The sequence below is a fragment of the Pogonomyrmex barbatus genome, unplaced genomic scaffold (assembly GCF_055798465.1).
Source record: "Pogonomyrmex barbatus isolate J1 unplaced genomic scaffold, ASM5579846v1 scaffold1, whole genome shotgun sequence".
Classification (NCBI taxonomy): domain Eukaryota; kingdom Metazoa; phylum Arthropoda; class Insecta; order Hymenoptera; family Formicidae; genus Pogonomyrmex; species Pogonomyrmex barbatus.
In genome coordinates this window covers 18,683,643-18,703,389 of record NW_028297098.1, presented here as the reverse complement: position 1 = coordinate 18,703,389, position 19,747 = coordinate 18,683,643, and the positions used below count along the sequence as shown (strand labels likewise).

Here is a 19,747-nt window from a genome sequence, read left to right as displayed (position 1 = left end):
CAACTTACTTCTAAATTATCGAGAGTAGCTGTGTATGCTATTTCGCTACAATATTTATATTTTCTGAGTCCATACGTTTGACTTTCTGTCACGACTTCTTTTCTTTTTTTAGAGAGCGAATAAGCATCAAGTGTAATTTCTACAGCTAAGACCTCTCTCTCTCTCTTGTTGGTACATGGTAATAAATCTATTCTATCGCAATGTTACTTAATTGGTTACGGTGATGTTTTGGTTTTTAGGTAGATGGCAAGTTATTATGTTGGCTGTGTACACTGTCATATAAACGTGCATTGGCAAAGACAAAGCAATCAGATGCAGAGCGAAGAGCACATATGAAATTGGCACAACAGCGGGCTGCGAAGCACAAAGAACAAAAGTAATTATCCAAATACGTAATATCACAAGGTAACTCTGTGCTTAGTAGTTTTAATATTGTGCTTATACACAATTTTTCGAAACACATTCCGTGCAAGATGTACATTTGGTAAACATGCATTTTAGTTGGTATCAACATAGTTATCGTTTGTTTCTCATACTTTTTGTTACAGATTGAAAGGTCACAATAAAAGACCGCATAGAGTCGATGTAACAAAATTGCCGCCACAATCCGAAGGCGGAGATACGAATGGTCCCACCCCTGTAAAAGCGGCGCGAATGGCTGGTGTACACGATCCGCACGATCCAAATAGCTCGGATCACGTGGTAGCGGTCACGCAGCTCAAAGAAAAGATCGCACATCTTCAAAAGCAAATCAGCATAAAAGAAAGCCAATTATTAGCGAAAGATAGACAAGTACGTGAATATGAAAGATTTTCAGAAAGTTGTTTTGTAGAATAAACAAAATGTATAATACATAACTGACATTTTGATTATAGATTACCGAACTGAAAGCAAAGAACTTCACGTCAGAAACGGAATTGCGTAATAAGATGAAAGCATCAGAAAAGGAGTACGAGACAAAAATCTCCAACATGCAGCACAAGATATCTAGTTTGCTGAAAGAAGTAGCATCGTTATCGAAAACGTCCAAACGAAATGATAGAGTAGCCGCTACGAAGACAGAAGCTGGGACCAACAGTGGAAGTGGAACAGATAGTCCCGTACCTTGATAAGGTAGGTATGTCTGTTGCTTTCAGAATATCCACATTTTAATGAAACTATGTATTCAATAAAATTGGGATATTAACATGAAATCACTCGATGTATCTTGCAAATGAAAAGTCCCATTTTTCGTGTTATTTCCAGAAAATTGGTTAGCTGTAACAACATACTCAAATGACCATACCCATATAAATCATGTGATTATACATTTATGCATATAGTTAATTGTTTCCATTAACAAGACGAAATTGTATTATTTTTCTAATTACTATAGAAATGTATATTATTCTCTCAAAATGCATTGGAGAAAGTACTCGCATCTCCGTTTAGGGGAGATTAATGATTTTGCAAATGCAAAATTTGTACATGATTTAGACATAGTTTTCTTCCCTTTTATTTTTTGGCAACTGCTAAGTTTTGTGCGACTTTTTCGCCAGAGCTAGCGACTTTTATGACAAAAGACTAGGGAAATTTGAATAATAAAGATTGATTTTTTATCACGAAGAGTCGTGTGAAATCATTGAGGAAACTTCGAAGCAAATTTGAATTGATTATGTCTATAAACAATAAGTGACAGTTGTGGCATTTTATTATTTATGATGATAAATAATGACGATGATGTAAACGATGTGGAATCAGAATAGGGGGTGATCTGTAGATCAATTTGCAATAAAATTTTAAAAAATTTGTCCTATGTTTCATATATCCAGTTCTTGTCCACGTCCACATGTTCGTTATTCATTCTCCCCTTATATATGATTGTTATCAAGCGAAACGAACTCGTCCGTTATGAGCATCAACGTCTAACAAAATTATATCGGATTATACGATATAAATAGGTGTGTGATAGTGATATGTGCATATAAATATCCAACAGCCATATATTTATTCTTTATTTTAAGAAACAAATGCTAATTGAGCATTACCTATTCAATAATTATAATGATAATAAATGCGTAACAATTTCACTATATATATATTTATATATATATGTATACGAAGTGTAAGGATAATTAACATTTAATTTATAGTCGTTTAAATACGTACGAGCGCGTGCACGCGTGCGCGCGCGTGTGCGTGCACGGTACAGTTGGATCGTTATTACGAGATGATAAGAACTAAATATTGCTTGTTTGTTCTCGAGGCGGTTACTCGCTCTCGCTTGTCACTTCCTTTCGATATTTCACTACTTTCAGCGTATGTATTTACATAGTCTTCACCGTTTGCTTCTTTTCGCGCTGCGCTATGTACCGCTCCTTTCTTCTGTTCTTAACGTCTCTATTTAGCGTTCAAAATCCTAAGCGCCTATATTTCTCCTCTAGCTCCGTTTTAACTTCGTTATTCGTAATAGTGCTCTCAAAATACAAGCAAAGCGGGAAATCGAGGCAATATACAGAATGACACTGGGTTGTGAAAAATCATTACCAGGAACTGTGATCGTCATCGAAGAAAATTTTATTATTGCTTGTAACGCGATATTATTGTATAACAGGCCTTGAAAAAAACAATTTTCTAGGTCGTTTCTTCCATTTCGTTTCGCATCTCTTATCTCTTATGTTTCCAATGAGTGTTATGTAAATTGTTTTATGGAGCGATAGTGGAAACATGAAAGCAGATTCCTTGTACAACCAAAGTTCCTGGAGCCCCCCCTGATCACGGCAGCGTCATTAGTATACTACTCGCTGGTATAGCGTTCGTTACGTTGTAAAAGAAATTTTGTTCATTGTTCATCATTCCGTAGAATGCCTGCGAATCGTCCACGTTGCCTGATTATTAAAGGGTATATCAGCAAATCAGTGTAAAGGCCTTGTGAATCTACAATACATCGTCTCGCGTTCGTACTCGCGAATCCAGTTCGAACGCTCGTTAAACTTATTACGGTATAATTGCCAGGACGATCGAGGAGGAACTCTTCGTTCGAGTGCTTTTCGAGTGTCCGGCGGGCAGGTGGTGAATAGTATACGATAGGTATTCGGGGTATGGAGAAACGAGGCTCGTCAGTTTCGTAAAAATCTCGCACGCGAGCATCGCGGTTACAGTATTGGAGAAAGTGGTGACTTCGTACGTCCCATTACGTCCCAGTAGATGAACAAATTCATTTTTAAAAACGCATTTCTTTGGATTTAAATTGTCGCGACTCTGCGTTGCAGCGATGGACGCGACGGGGAGATTTTTGCGAAACCGAAACCTCAGAAGATCTTGCGAAGGAAGCCGAAATTTAGAACAATAAGATAATACACTCCTTCATTCTTGAAAATCGCTCACTCTCATTTTCGCGCGCTCTTTCTCTCTCTCTCTCTCTCTCTCTCTCTCTCTCTCTCTCTCACATACTCTCACTCTCACTCTCACTCTCTTTCTCTTCTCGCCTCGCACAGAATCGTATCGCGATGCACGTGACTCTTTAAAATCTCACAAACACTCGATAGCCGTGTGTATATCAGTCTGCGATACGTCCTTTAGATTGATACCCTTACGGAACGACGATTCGAAGACTTCTCGGATTTAAAAGTTCTTATCGTTTGTTTAAAAATTCGTATCGTTCGTTAAAAAAATTCTCGCCCTTCGCGATGACGAAATCCCGAAATCGTCGTTCAATAAGAATGGTTTGTCTCGCACCACGTACGGTAAGCTGCGCTCAGAATTAACTCGTTTGATCTAGCTTAGCATTAATGGAAGTACGAATTCGCCGAATGTGCGTAAAATCAATCATGGAAGCTACGAAAAAGAAACACAGCATTTTCAACGATTCGTCAATTCTAGCTTTTCTGTGCTATATACAGGAAGCACGATGTGATGTCGAAGAATCGATTTCGCGCACGCGAAATAATCCTCTGATAAAAAAATCGTTGCGGAGATTCAACTCGATTTCGAAATATACATTTTTCTTAAGAAACGCCATAAAATTGCACTATAGTTCTCTCGGAACATTTTGACTAGATTTTCTACTTTTCATAATTTCTGATTCTGCAAACTATCGTTCTTTCCGCCTTTAAATTTTGACCGTTTAAAACTACGGGTATCAAAGCGCACGATAGCTTTTTAGGATCGAAATTTAATTTATACAAACAATTCTCTTTCCATGAATGCGCGTTAAAAATGGAAAGATTTAATATAGTTGAAATAGAGCATGCTCAAGCATGGACGCTAATTTACAATAATATTATAAATATATATGTATTTTAATCGAAGAACAAACGTCAAAAAGCTAACAAACGTGATGAAAAATTGCAATGAATAATTCGACATGTGCGATTTATTTTCATCGCAATTAAAGCGTGAAGTCTCATCATCGTTATGGCACCACCATATCGACGAGGAAACGAATAGTTGACATAAAATTTTGAATAAATATTAATACAATTATCATAAATCTAAAATTTCTTGCTTCTAATAAAGAAAGACCGCTTGGAAAATTATACGCATTAGTTGTATTGAAAGCACGAATACAACAAAAGCGCAGATAATTTTAAACGTATACTCTTTACACGCGTATCAATAAATTAATATCATTAATAAAATCTTTAATTGTAAATTTATCTCGTTGGAAGTTAATATAAAGCGCAGTCTACCGTTCGCCAACCGACGATGACAGTATGCACGCATGTATATACGTATACACGCAAGTACACATACGTATATACATGCGTACACACTAATTTATATACACATATGTAGGTATATATATTTATATGTATATATGTATAAAGGTATTCATAAATTAGAGCTCCTTATATTACTTTTTTTTAAATTATTGAATAATTAATAGTAGTATTAGTATATATACAGGTACAGGTCTCGTATAGTTGCAGTCGTGTCGTCACTAGTTGTTCGGGTCTTTCTTGCTGTTGTTTTTCTTACTTGACCGTTCGCGAATCACGCGAATATTATGACGGGTGCCGACAAAATCCGCCATTTTACACACCGACCTAAAATCTGAGCACGTCGAAGAATTGCACAGAATTTCATGAGAGATACATTGGAAATATATTTAACGATAATTTCCACAATGTACTTGATACCAAGATCTCCTAGTATATATCTGACAATATTTAACAAAATTTTCCCAATTTATCTGATTAATCCTTTCATCAGTTTGTCCCTTGAATGAAACTATTATAAAAATAAAATTAATTTTCTTAGTTTGTATTTTTAATTAATTTTTTTAAAATTGACCTTTGTCAATAGTTTGCAATTTTAGATTTCCTGCAATACGATGTTAAATGGATTAAGAAACAATAATATGTTTTCTCGCACAAATATTTTCAAGAAAAATCAAATCGCAATGTGCAAAAAGTTTAAACATTACAAGATTGCCATTCGACTAAATTTTAAAGTAATATTTATTCGAATTATTGGGAACTTGCATCATTATGCATCTTCGACGTGCAATTCTAAAAATGCATCGTGGAAGAGTAATTGAGAAATTCGAGTGACTTTGGTACTGTTGCTTACACGACCGTTTTTTCCATTCCTTCTAAAATGGCAGCGTTGTGATCTTATCAAGCGATTAATCTAATTATTTCGAACACCACTCTCTCTTTCGTTGATAATACTACAAGATAGAAAAAATATAGAAACGAGAGTATTTACAAGGATAATTTACAAGGGAGGAACTTTATGCGTGTTTCTAAATAGAACTTCGTCGGCTTTTTTGAAACAAATGCATCTTCCTTTTACTTTTCGCATCTTCTTTAATATTAAAGCAACAAAGTTCAAAGTATCCGCTAAAAAGTTAGGCGATTTTTTATTAATCGATTAAACGGCTTTTATTACGCAATTAATAACGATTAATTACTCTACGGATTTATTATGATTATCTTTCGCGACTTCTTATTTATGCAAAATGGTTCACAAATCAATCTCAAATTTTTATACAATATCTTGTAAAAAATAAATTAAATGATTCAAGTCTGAAATATCTTTATTTTTACTACTTTACCAATCAGAATCATTTTAACTCAATATAGAAAATAATAAAAATTGAAGATAAAATAACAAAAAAAATTTTTTAATATATTTTTATTATAGTATTATACTTTCGTACGTTATACGTTCGAGTATTAATACGAAAGTATATGTTTAAAACTAACTTTTCAAGAAAAATTATTTTTTGTTTTCGGAATATAAAATTATATACAGTTTTGATTTTCAGATTAGAATATTAAAATATCAGAACCTGTCAAAATTATTTCATTATTTCGAAAATTTACCATGTTTTATTGAAATCAGAAAGAAGATTTTTCACGCGACACTATGTGCGAAAGCTCTATTTTTTACTGCCATTCCAGAAAGGGAAAGCTTTCGTTTTTTATTTTCTCTTTTAGTCAGTTGCGAGAAACTCCCTTACGTTTCCACGATTGCATTTTGTGCCCGAAAGGGGCTCATACCCCATCATGCGACTTATGTACTTATGTAACGTTATGTAATGTACTTATGTACACTCGATAATGTGTGGCTGGGATGTTTCTATGACGCTCGGCCGACCCACGGAATTTTCCAGATTGTGAAGAGACGTGGAGTGCGGACCATGCGTTGACCCGTGCCTGTCGTAATTATCGATGTGCTCCAATTCGCATTCCTTGGGCATATTTCCTGCAAAGATAACATGCTCATCCAGTGTTATCCTCATCCCTTTATCTAACGTTTAACGCGTTTATTCTGTTTATGAAAATCGCTAATTTTTTTTCCAAGATCTTAAATGTATAGACAAACTTGTTGATTAATTGAATTTTCCTTGTGTGTTCTTAGCGACATATAATTACGAAAGCTAAACTGTTTCTACATTTTACTTTGAAACTTATCGAGAGTTGTAGACTTATCAAGAAATCTATCATACTTACCAACATTCATGTCAGGACCGTACTCGTAATACGTCGGCGAACCCACGGCCGCAGCGAGCGCGAGCTCATCCTCGATGTTGTTCGGCCTGCAGCTCGTTGTTTTCCAGTGGGTCCTGAGGCCGCTCGCGCTAATATACTTTTTGTCGCAACCCTGACAGGTGTAGGGCCGCTCGTTCGTGTGCAGCCTCTTGTGCAGTTTCAAATGAACGAATTGTGTGAATTTGGCGGGGCATAGATCGCAGGCGTACGGCTTTTGGCCGGAATGCAGTCTAAGGTGGGTCTTTAGATTCGAGGTCGAGCTGAACCTCTTCTTGCATATCTCGCATTGGTGCGGCTTTTCACCTGAGAACAGTCGTATCGAAAAATATATACAAATATTATTTAAAATATTTTCCCGTTTAATGTAATATATTTTGTATTCTAAAGATCAAGTTTGATAAATTTATTTTTGTCACGGCAATTGATCTCGTTTAAAAAATATATTGCGCTTTTTCGTGTAAGGAAAGAGGTAGATGAATAAAGCTAATATATTTATTAGATATATTAATTAGTTTCATAATATTACTAATAATATATAATATTGCAATATAATGTTTTTGCACATTTAGGATAGAATATATCGCACATTTAGGATAGAAAAACAAAAGTGAAAATAATTGTTAAAAGAGCAACATGAATATATTTTATACAAATAAATCTAAAAGCATATCGCAAAAAATAAAAATATGGAATAGATTAATATATCGAAAAATAGGAGATATTATTTCGTTTATCTTTTGATAAAATTATGTCGAGACTAATACTATAGATTTAGCATTCTTACCTGTATGTACGAGATGATGTTTCTGTAGATGCGCGAGCTGCGTGAAGCTTTTGGTGCAAACGTTGCACTTGAAGGGCCTCTCGCCGGAGTGCGTCCTCAGGTGCACCTTGAGATTTGATAGTTGACCGAAGGTTTTGCAGCAAACATTGCACTCGTAATGCATCTTGCCGTCCTTCTTTTTGAGCGGATAAGGCAGCGATCTATAGCCCCTCGAGCCCTGAGAGTTAGGGCTGAGGGAGCCGCTCTGAGAACAACCGTGATCGTCCGGCGACAGGGAGCTCGCCGGCGAGTATCTATTGAGGGACGACGAGGAATTGGGATGGATGGTAAGACCCGGATGATGGCTAAGGTGGAGATTGTGCGTGCCGGTAATCAACGCTTGATTACCATCGATTTGCATGGTCGACGAGGTGGGCAATTGATGACCACCACTGCTAGTGGCCTCCAGCCTCCTGCCGTCCGTAGTGGTCCTCTCGTAGACGACGTTGCCGCTCGGCGTGGGCGAATAGGCAGTACAGTTGATAGACAATGACGTGCCCATGTTATGGTGCAGCGAACCGTTCTGGTGACCGTATAGACTACCATACGGACTGTAGGACGAGGGCGACTGAATCGGCGAAATCGGCGAGACGCTCTGATTGCTGCTGCTGCTGCTGCTGCTGCTGGTATTGCTGCTGCCGCCGGAGTTCGGATAAACTGGACTGGCGGATTCGATCTGACAGCTGGTAGCCCCTGAACCGCCGGAGTAAAGGATCGTCGTCGGGGTGGGTACGCCGTTCTGACTTGACGACGGCGACGGCGATTTGGTCTTTCGCTTGGGCGGACAACCGTTCGCCGTCGTGGATGCCGAGTGCGGACTGCTGCTAGACGTCAGCATCGCGCTAGACGAGAGCACACTCGTACTGGAATGTATGCCACCGTTGGCGTTGCTGGATGAGTGCAAACTTCCGGGATGCGGCGGCAGGTTGCCATTGTTGCCACCGGTACTCGAATGCAATCCTCCTCCTGTACTAGAGTGCAGATTACCAGTGGGGCTTTGCATGCTGGGCAGCGCGCCACCATTTCCGCTGGTCGAGTTCACGCACGAGTCTGTTTGCAGGGGTAGATTCGAGCTAGAGTCCGGGCTGCAGGGTAGAATGTTTCCGTAACGATGAGACTTCTTGTAAGAATATGCCATTTCGGTGGGACTGGAGGGTGGCGGTGTCACCGAGTCCACATGAGTCTGATGATGCATCTGATGGTGCTGATGGTGCTGTTGCGAACCACCATTATGGTGATGATGATTGTGACTATTGTTGTTGTTGTCTGTGCTGTTACGCAACAAAATGTTCTCTAGGATGGAACTGCTGGGGTTGGCTAAATAGGCAGGTCTCCCGGACATCGACATGTTGCCACTCTTGACCTCCGGCTCGTAGAAAGGTTTCATGTTTTTCTCTGATATTTCATCTTCGGTCACGGTTGACAGCATCGTGCTCTTTTGCAGAATGATGGGCGATACTGGCTTCTGAAGTTCCGGAGTTACCGCTCGGCTGGACAACTCCTGATCCTTGTCCTTCGTTGGGCCGTCAGCTATGCCCTTTGTCGCCTGGAAGTTACCGTAAGTCTTGGAGATCTTGATCTTGACCTTCCTATATTCGTTCTTCGCTGCGGTGTTGTCTTGCTTCAGAATCTCATCATTGCACACTGACGATTTGGCGTTCTTACTGAAATCCAGCACATAGTTGTTCTCACTATCAGACTCACTGCTCTCCTCAGGTGGTGTTAGGATCTCATCATGGTAACCATTTGAATGGTAACCCTCATCTGACCTCACGGAACCATCCGTTGGCGTCATCTGACGTCTCTCGTAGATCGAGGGGTCTTTCAGAGGCGATATCACGTCTACAGTGGGCGATATTTCTGTTGGTAGTGTTGATTGTTGTACTTGTTGTCCTGAAAATAATTGATAATAAATATATGAAAATCTTTTTAATAAGAAACATTATCACGAGTACATATAAATAACACTAGGTACAATAGAAAATTATACAATAGCATTCTTATTCTAACAACATATGTGCGAAATGAATTCTGAATGTAACAAAAACTCATTAAAGACAAACGATTAAACAGTGAAAAAGCATCCGAGAAAAAGAAATTTACTTTACGAGCTTTTAATTGAGTTTACAACATAAGCAAGCTCATTATACAGATATTTAATCACACTTAAAATTTTTGGAACAACCATCATATTTATTATTTTAGTAACTTGCTCGTGTCATGTCAATAATACTTACTCGTTGTCTTGCATGTCGAATTTTAAGAATTAAAAAGGTTATATGTATGAGAATTATTAGAGAGATGCAATTATAAGTATAAAATGCGAATTCATCGCAATTTTGTTGCAATTCTATTATTTCTCTATTATATATATTTATTATCTATTATAAATCTTCTTGAAATATCATATTGTTTGCAAAATCGCTAGAACATAGCTAAAAGATTTTCTGTTCCATGGATTGCCACATATGATGCATATGACGCATATATAATTTCCTTTATGATTTTAACTTAAATTAAATTATATCACTAGTTACCATCATAATCTATCTATAGAAAAGATTATTAATATAACATTATAAAATTTATTAATAAAAATGCGTAAATAATCAAGTAAAATACTATGTTACTATATATTACTATATATATAAAAATGACAATCGTGATATTAATTATTTTAATTTATTTATTGCATATATTAGCAGTATATTAAAATATCAATATCTGCGTTACATTTTTTAAATTAATTTTTATGTTATATTTGCTGAAGATGAAAATACATATCTACTTACGTATTCTCTGAAGCATCAGCTCACCGGTGAGCGGATAATTGAGCCTTTCCGCGAACTCCCTGCAGTACCAAACCAACAACTCTTGATGCGGTAATATTGGCTTGATCGTGTAAAAATAAATGTTCATCTGAAACACGGGTGTAGCAACAATCGTGAGCTTTTTCCCTCCGCGTAATCTAGACGTTATTTGAGATATATTATCCTTCGCGAGATGCACCCCACAAAATTGCTTTACCTTATATTGGCATGCTATGAGGTTTTGCGATTCGGACGAGTAGGCGGGATTCACGTAACGCATCCAATTCGATTTCTGGACATCATAACCGTCGATGTAATAGAACAGCTCGTTGTTCTTGTATACCTGGACAATGTGAAAATCATCTTTGTCATTCACGAAGATTGACATGGCTCCATAAAAATGTCATGGTTGACGGATCTTCAATCGTGTCAGCATGTTTTTGTTATTTATAGGTATATTCTCATATTCATTTTACAAAAAATATGAAAACTTTTAAATCTTTATTGTTGAAGTTTGCTGTGCTGATAGCATTTATTGATATTATAAACTTTAATCGCGCATTATTACATCATTATGTAATATGTCGTTAATATAACGTTCATTTCGATTGATTTTGATTTGTATTTTTTTATGCTACACATTTATAATTTTTGCATTATAATTAGGAAAGTCTGAACAAGAAAATATTAAAAAGAGTCACTGATTAATGTTTGTTAATTCTCATCGCGATTTATGTATCGAGTATTTTGCACGAAGATCATGGCGGAAATAAGTAATTATCGTAGCGAATTAATGAATTACGAGGCATCAATGACTTCTCGCTGATTTCGCTTTAAGGCTCGCTAGATCGGTCGAAACCAGTTTCAGTCTCTTTGCTAGCTTCTTCCATCCTAGCTTTTCTTCTTTTTTTCTAAGTTTCGTCGATGCTGTATCGAATCTATTAACCATTGCTTCGGCGAAGTTATGTGCCATGTAATCTGAATATCTTGGTTGAGTAACAGATGTAAAGTTGATCTTACCCGCCAGAAGTACTTCCGGTTCGCGTCTGCCGGTACCGAATCCTTCGTGTACACCTGGCCGACCAGAGGGCCGAAACGTGTCCCTTTGGGGATGTAACCGGTACTCCATACTCCCAACACCTGCCACATATGTAATTTCCGATTAATCGACTGAAATTGAGGGAGTGACACATATCTGAAAATTCTATATCAATTTAAATTCTTAATTCTCATTTCATAATTTATCATCCATCAAATTTTAGGATTAAACTTCTTTTTAAAAAGTTTTATAATATTTCATAACTCGATATAATTTTTTTATTTCTTGAATGTTTTATTTCTTGAATTTCACAAATATACTTAAAGTATATTTAAAATACATGAAGAATAAAAATGATTAATAAGTAGTTATTTGCAAGGTTGATTCCAATTCGGGGGATCAATCAATGATAAATCAATTTTGTAATTTATAATGGACTCGATGCAGTCGAAATCCAACGGAGAAATTGCTGTCGACGAAATTCCCTCCATGAGTTTTTAACCTCGGGAGATCGCAAAACCTACCAAAATGTATATATGATAGGTGATTGGCAAAAACACATTGTTTGCTTCCTTCGATATTTTCATCTATTCCAGCGTTGTGTTAAAATACGCGGCAGAAGATAGAACCTATTTTCATTCCGGCTCACGTTAGAATAGAATTTCGCCCTATTGCATAGAAACGTCCATTCGGCAAAACTAATTTAACTCTTCGGTGCTTTCAGTCCGGCGCGTGCTTTTGTTTCTCTTTTGACTAACGGAAGCTCGACCGACGGACGTCGATTAGTCCATCGCGCGCTTCTCGTTCTCGATATATTACATCGTTGCGATTCGCAAACGTTTCGGCTCTCACGTCGGACTCGAAATTTCGTAAACGGCGTAGAGAAGCTTCGAGCAAAAGTTTCGTCTCAATTGCACCGAGCTTTCTCGATTGTCATCACATTGAGTGAAGTATAACAATTTGATTTTGCCTCTGGTTTATATTATACATCTAGAAAAGTTAATTAGTCTTATTTCTCGGTCAAATTTGTCGTCCTTTCGTGATGTTCTAGCCAACGCTTTTTAACTTCATGTTCTACCTTATATCTAATTAAAATTTATTTTAAAAAATTGTGTTTCCTTGTCATTCTTTGAAATTCACATGCCATTTATTTATCCTTACGTTAAAATTTTTAATAAAAAATTTGAGAAATTAAAAACCGGAAAATATATTGATAACAATTATATGTTATATATACTATTGAAACCAAAGTAACGTTACAAGAATCATATAATTGATAACGTACTGGAAAATATTAATTTTAGCAAGACATAAACTATAATAGAAATAAGTGCCAATGATAATAGATAAGTTTTTAATTAAAAGTTTGTGACTGTTACAAATTCCAAATATTTTTTACATTCTTAAAAAAATAATCTATATCTATATATATATATAGATATAGATATAGATTTTTTTTTATCTATATATATATATATATATATATATATATATATAGATATATACACAGACTGCACAAATATATATTATTTAAATTTTTTAAATTTGAAACTTAATATTTTGCTTTAGAAAACTGAAATTGTTTTCTAAAAGTTATCATTTTTCTTGAATGACACATTGTGCAAATTTAACTGTCTTTAAAAGATTAATAATTTAATGTAACTCGCGACTCCTACCGAGGAGGATTCGGGATAAGTTTCTTTTGCGGAAGAACGTACATCGTTGAGGGCCTGAGAGGGTTTGAGGACCAAGTTCCGCGGCAAGGACGCCTCCGCCCGATTGGTATCGCCTGGCGATGCCGATACATCCGGTACCAAATATACGGCATGTTGCTCGAATTCTTCCTCTCTCAAGGTCGCGTGATCCCATTCGCTGGCTTCCATCCTTCGCTGTAAATAGAATCGGAAACTCTTGTTAATTTAATGCGTTATTGGAAAGATATGCTTTATTCGAAAGAATATTTCCTAATATTTGTTTCATAATATATTCTTTATTTTAATATGACTGATACACACACACACACACACACATATATATATATATATATATATATATATATATATATATATAATGTACAAGAATATTGAACATTTGATTAACGAAATTATTTTAAATTATCGCACAATTTAAATAGAATTTTTTTACTATTAATTGTACGAAGTCACGTTTCAGCTTAGAGACTCTGCCAATTTAAAAAAATAATTTCTCTTTATGGCAATTCCGAAAGTTACGTATAATTGAAGATGATGGCTTAAATATTCTTTAAGCGAATTATGTAGGAAGACCTCGAATCTTTGAGATGTAATATCTTTGAGATTGTTAATTTTATCATTATTATGCATTTTATTCGATGCTACTTGTTAACAATCTCTAGAAAGTAAGCTTTTTCCATTCTTGCCGTTCAGTAACACTCCGAATGAATAATCGAAGTCTTGTCATTGATGCCCTACTATTTTTTGCGCGTTGTTTTTTTTTTATAGATTTACGTTTTTTTATTTTTATCGAGCAAATACTCGATTAAGTCCAAGCGTTATCATTAAGTTCGCGAAAGTTAATCGGCGCGATCGTTATCGAAAGAATAATTAAGAGTTCTGGCGTCATGCAGTTCTATTTCTCGCTTCATGTATTCGTCATATTCGCACAACTCCGGGAAATGATAAATTTACAACAATCTCGAATCGAAACACGGACTATTCGGCATCGACCAAATCGATGCGAGAATAAATAACAAACAGAATGAAATAAAGATGATTAATGATCAAATAGTTTCTCGATCATGGCCGTGATGCTTTTAGTTTGAGTTTCTGTTCAGATTACTTTGAACTCGAAATAACATATCGTGAATATACAATAACAAATTCGAGATAATTGCATTTGCTCATGTGCATCCAGAATTTGTTAAAGCTAAATCAGAGTAATATCGTCAAAAATTTTCTGCGAATATCGAAATAATTATTGACATGGAAAATGCCATTGAATAAATTGCGATCCAGTTTTCTCGACAGTGCCGAGTCTTCAATTTGCGGTGGTGCAACACTTTAACACCGCGAAAGTGAAACCCGTCCACGCATTGATCGACTGCAGGGATGGGAGGGAGGAAGGAAGGAAGGAGAAGCAGAGGGTGGTGGGGCAGACGGGGGGATAAACTCCGAAGTCCTCCCCGTCCGCTACCATCCGCTGAGGGTTTTCGCTACCCGGTGGATTTCGATTTTCATGAAAATCGCGCACATCGCCGGTATCGCAAACTGCTCGCTCGCGTATGCTTTCGACGCGATTTTCCGGTTAAAAGCGTTTTATCGCGCTTCTGAATTCTCAGGGAAATAGATTTCTAGCAAAATAAATATTCATTTCATTTTCAAGATTAATTCTTTCGCCGGAAATAAGTGTAAATTTATAATCCGGAAGCTTCATAATGTTTATACAATGTTCTGTGACCTTTTATTTCCATAAATCAATATTTTAGAGGTAATTTATTTTTTATAGACGCAGAAGTCTTATGATTTTTTACTTTCTATTACTATAATGAAGAATTTTTAGCTTCTTGTAATAATTTCTCCAAGAAATGATTTTTGTATTAAAAGTCCTACGTAACTTTTTTTAATCCTTCCTGTCTCGAAAAATACAAATGTAAGTACGAATATTGTATAATGCGGTTTTCTATCCTGAAATATTTTTTGGTCATCCGTTCTACGATATTTATTTTTCATCAACTTTCAATTATTTATGTATATATTTTATTCTTTTACACACACACACACACACACACACACACACACACACACACACACACACACACACACACACACACACACACACACACACACACACACACACACACACACACACACACACACACACACACACACACATAACGGGAAATTAATTTCACGTGTAATAAAATTAATTGATCGCCTTCTTCCTAATATAATTAACTTGAATTACATTTTTTATTTAATATTTATTCATATACCGGCATTTTAGTTATACTTGTAATAAAGCTCTCTCTCTCTCTCTTTCTCTCTCTCTCTCTCTCTCTCTCTCTCTCTCTCTCTCTTCTGACTTTATTTTGCAATAAAATTTCCAAATAGAAAATTTGGAAATTGTTACTACAAAGACTACTCAAATGCATGGCATCGCATTTTACTGTAAATCGCAGAAATAACGCAAAAATCGCAACCGCGACTGAATCGATTTGTAATAAAAGGATAGGTGTTGGATTGTTACGTGAATTTTTCTGATTCAATTATATTATGTATAATTGTTAGTCTTTTTTTAAAGAAAATAATATATATTCTTTCAGATTTTTTTTCACAATACATAAAATATTCGTTAAAGCAATGCATACATGAGAAAAAGGTTTACATATATACAGAAATATCTTTTATCATCATTTTTTTATTATTTTCATGTTTAAAATAGCGAAGGGCCGTATACAGAGTTTCAGTTTTCTCGCTATCATCATTAGAAGGCAATGGGTCATATATGCTTTTCACTTTAGATTTTAGCATAACAAAGGACCACTCTGCATTTGTATTTAAAACTCTAATGGCACTGTAATTTAACGATACATACTTCCTTCCTCATGCTTTAGACGTTAACCACGCGACGTTATTCGATTGCAAGCCGGCATAATACTCACGGCTTTTGGTGCATCGAATGCCGTTAAACAAACTCCACGACGGTAGTGTTGTTCTTCGATGTGGAGATAGGTTCACCACTCTGGATCACCCCTCACCTGGAACACTTTCTTCTGTCGCGATCCCTTTGCCGTTGCGCGACCGTGCGTGCGCGGTACGAAGGGAGCTCTAAATCGTCACGGGCCGGCGGTCGCCCTTTACGTGATTCTGTGGTTCCTCAGGGAGACCGGCATCCCGCCGGTCCCGGTTGCATCCAGGGCCCGATACTCCTGGTCTCGCAGAAGCGAGAGACGCAGGCCGCCGTTTATTCTCAACATTTATCTAGCCCGATCTGATCGCGTTGAGGGTTGCACGGAGGGCGAGGGCGAGAAATTACGTCGGTAAGGCCGATCGCTGCCCCGGCTCTCGCTGCCTAGGCGGTCCCTACGCGGCCACCTACGCGGCGACGACGCTTATCGATTATCAGGACATCGGAAAAAGGGAATTGCAATCGATTCCTACCGATCGGCCAAAGTTTGTCTATTCAAATCGCCGTCGCGCTCGTTGTTTGTCAACAATGTCAATTCTCGCCGTCGCCGCCGAATCGACGATCGGAATCTCCTCCGAGGGATGTCTTTCCTCACTCTTCCTCTTCTACTTTCCCCTACTTCCTTCGGATCGAGAACAGATTGATTCTGGCTTAAGGCCCAACACACGCGTGCCGAACACTGGCCGTTATTCACTACCGATCTGGATATCTCTCTCGTGTCATCCTTCTCGAAACGTCATTCGATGACGCGCACTGTCACCGGCTTTCCTGTGCGATCACACTCTTCGACACCGATCAACGTCGATTTCTCGAGTTGTCGAGACGCCTAACTGATGAACGCGATGCGCGAACTTTTTCTTTTTTTTTTTTTTTCTTTTGGAAAAATCTCGAACGCTTTCGGGAACCCACTCGCGAGAACCGGGAATCCGCGGTGGTTCTCTCTTTCGCGAAGGGGTTGCGCCTCCGCCTTCGTGTGGTTCTCCTCGGCGGGATGGCACACGCAAGAGAGCGCAGTGTGTGTGGAACTCGGGTAGACCTGACCTAGCCCAACGCGACTCGGCTTGGCTCTCCTCTCGTCCTCCTCCCCCTGCGTCGGTATTGGTCGGCGGATATACGTTGGTCTCCCTTCCGCTTCCGTCGGTCCCTTTCTCTCTCCCTCTTTCTCCGTCTCTCCCTCTCTCGCGCCGTCGTTCTCTTTCTCTCTTTCTGGCGCACGCGGACGCGGTGGTGCGCCCGTAAAGCTGCCAGACCAGAGCAGAGGTGGTGCATTTCTCTGCGCTGCGCTTTCGATCGACCCGTTGCCAGAGATTCCCTCTCTCTATCTTTCCCTCCATTTTCCATTTCTCTCTCCTGCACCCTGCCTCGATCCTCGCCACCCCGGATCCTCCCGTTCCTCCCTCTATGCGTCTCGCTTCATCGTACGCCACTTTCCAACCCCCGTCTATCTCTCCGGTCCACTCATTGCTCTTCTTTCGCCCCTACCACAATTCACCTCCTTCCCCTCCTCTTTTTCTCTTGTGCATTTCCCTCTTGCGTCCTTGTCTCGCCATTTATCGTGTTTCACCTTCCTTGTCTCTCTCTCTCCCTCTCCCTCCCCTCCTCGTCATTCTTTCTCTTTCTCCTCGGTTTCCCGTTACCTCTTTCAACCCACCACCCGCTTCGACGCGCGTGCAACCAACCCCCTTGGCGCACTACCCCTGTTCTGTGCGTCGCTTTCTCCCTTTCTCTCGTCATCGTAACGCTTGTTTGTATGTCCCTCGTCGTTGTCGATGACAGCAGAAGACATGCGCCGATCGGTCCCGAAGTTTAATTCTTCAGATAACTTTTTACGATTATAAGACGCAGGAAGAAGTTCGAAACGAGAATTCAGCAGTTAGATGAAAGATATCTTTGAAAATTTTAACGAAGTATGAAAATTTTGATACCCATATAAAAATTCTATATTATTTTAAACATCATATTAATATAACAATTTATTATTAATATTAATACAATAATAATATTAATAAAATTTATTAATATTAATATAAAAATATTTAAACTTAAATTAAATTAAAAAGATCTCTAATTATAATGTATTATTGGTTTTCAATGATAATAATCTAATTAATTCTTATATTTTATTATTAATGTTGCTCATCATGTATTTATTACCAATTATCATATATCCTTCAATTTTTAAATAACAAAATAACTTATATATTGTCTTGATTCAGAAATTATAATCTGTTCTTATACTAATAATCTTTTAAAAACACATTATTGTCTATACTATTTTCGTCTTGCCATTTCCATGTTTTTCTTCGATGCATCCCTCTCGTCATTTCTCCTTGTCTATCGTCCTCTCGTTCTCTTTACGGGAACGTGAGTTTAATTCGATCTATTCGACTACTTGAAACCTTCCCTTCAACCATCTATTTTCATTCACGACTTGGTGCATGAAGTGACGATACGCACGAATACAAATCAGTAAGGAGCTAATTGTTATCTGTAAGTGTGTTCTAACGACGAATGTTCCACCGATGGTAAAAGATATAGAAATATCAATAGCTCTTGTGAGTTATGACGCAAATATCAAATGGACTAACGTGATTCATTTAATTGATAAGAATAATGTTTGATTAGATTTTTATGAACAAGATTATTTGATTGTTTCGCGTCATGATTTATCATTGAATTATGTAAAGACAACAACGGTACATATAATGCCCACGCGTTACCGGGCAATACAAATTCTCGGTCCGTTTTTTGCACGGCGATTTCGCGATCACCGGGTACGTGGAATCCGACTGGCCCAGACCCTGGCCCAGAGTCATGGCCATTCGAGATCGGTAACCCCGTTCGCTTCGACTATATGAGAGAGCGTGCGCGACTTGAGTCTTCGAATCATCGGGAGATTAGTCGACGGGACCGCCGACACATCGCGGCATGAAAAGAAAGATCATTGAACTCTTGGAACTCTCAAACCCTAATCCGAAAGGCCAGGCTCGATCGTATCGTACAAGGTTACGTGAACGATCTCGCGAGCTCACTCGTGCTTTGATAAGTTCAGTTACTTGTTTGCAAAAGAAAGAAACAGACAAGTCATTCATTATGAATTTTTGAAAAAAATAGAGAAATGCTGTTTTTCTAAATTTAAATGTCAGAAAAGTCAGGAATGATAAATTTTTCTTTTATATTATAGTATTTCAAGTTAGTCTTTCAAGATTTAATCTAAATTCAGCTGGGATAACAAAGTCTTTATTTTAGATATATATATATATATATATATATATATATATGTGTGTACTATGACAAAATTTGATTATTATTATTATTATTATCTTATGTGTCACAATTTATTATATTTATATTTATACCGACAAAGAATAAAGGTTTTCAATGGAGAACAGAAACAGCAAAATACATATTTACCACAGGACGATTTAGT

General features: G+C 37.5%; 2 protein-coding genes and 1 pseudogene across 7 annotated transcripts in view; 2 read left to right on the top strand and 1 right to left on the bottom strand.

The window, feature by feature from the left end:
* Nucleotides 1-19,747, top strand: part of LOC105425348 (protein FAM76A) — a 37,372-nt gene that overhangs the window by 2,012 nt on the left and 15,613 nt on the right. Inside the window, exons 4-7 of one of the 3 annotated variants that reach the window (XM_011636084.3) lie at nucleotides 240-376; nucleotides 549-792; nucleotides 876-1,117; nucleotides 1,246-1,789. In XM_011636084.3, the coding sequence (XP_011634386.1) occupies nucleotides 240-376; nucleotides 549-792; nucleotides 876-1,109 (615 nt within the window). In that variant the 3' untranslated portion in view covers nucleotides 1,110-1,117; nucleotides 1,246-1,789. Of the gene's footprint in view, nucleotides 1-239; nucleotides 377-548; nucleotides 793-875; nucleotides 1,118-1,245; nucleotides 1,790-19,747 lie in introns of those variants that run through there. The other 2 variants (XM_011636083.3, XM_089085121.1) reach the window with 2 other exon arrangements.
* Blimp-1 (PR domain zinc finger protein 1) overlaps nucleotides 1,969-19,747 on the bottom strand; it is a 37,989-nt gene continuing 20,210 nt past the window's right edge. The window contains exons 1-9 of one of the 4 annotated variants that reach the window (XM_089085118.1): nucleotides 16,292-17,567; nucleotides 13,329-13,541; nucleotides 11,634-11,753; nucleotides 10,831-10,956; nucleotides 10,596-10,722; nucleotides 9,573-9,696; nucleotides 7,765-9,467; nucleotides 6,942-7,283; nucleotides 1,969-6,693 (exon numbers count right to left, since the gene is read on the bottom strand). In XM_089085118.1, the coding sequence (XP_088941244.1) occupies nucleotides 6,533-6,693; nucleotides 6,942-7,283; nucleotides 7,765-9,467; nucleotides 9,573-9,696; nucleotides 10,596-10,722; nucleotides 10,831-10,956; nucleotides 11,634-11,753; nucleotides 13,329-13,535 (2,910 nt within the window). In that variant the 5' untranslated portion in view covers nucleotides 13,536-13,541; nucleotides 16,292-17,567 and the 3' untranslated portion in view covers nucleotides 1,969-6,532. Of the gene's footprint in view, nucleotides 6,694-6,941; nucleotides 7,284-7,764; nucleotides 9,697-10,595; nucleotides 10,723-10,830; nucleotides 10,957-11,633; nucleotides 11,754-13,328; nucleotides 13,542-16,291; nucleotides 17,568-19,747 lie in introns of those variants that run through there. The other 3 variants (XM_089085114.1, XM_089085116.1, XM_089085115.1) reach the window with 3 other exon arrangements.
* Nucleotides 17,061-18,481, top strand: LOC148938197 (uncharacterized; annotated as a pseudogene).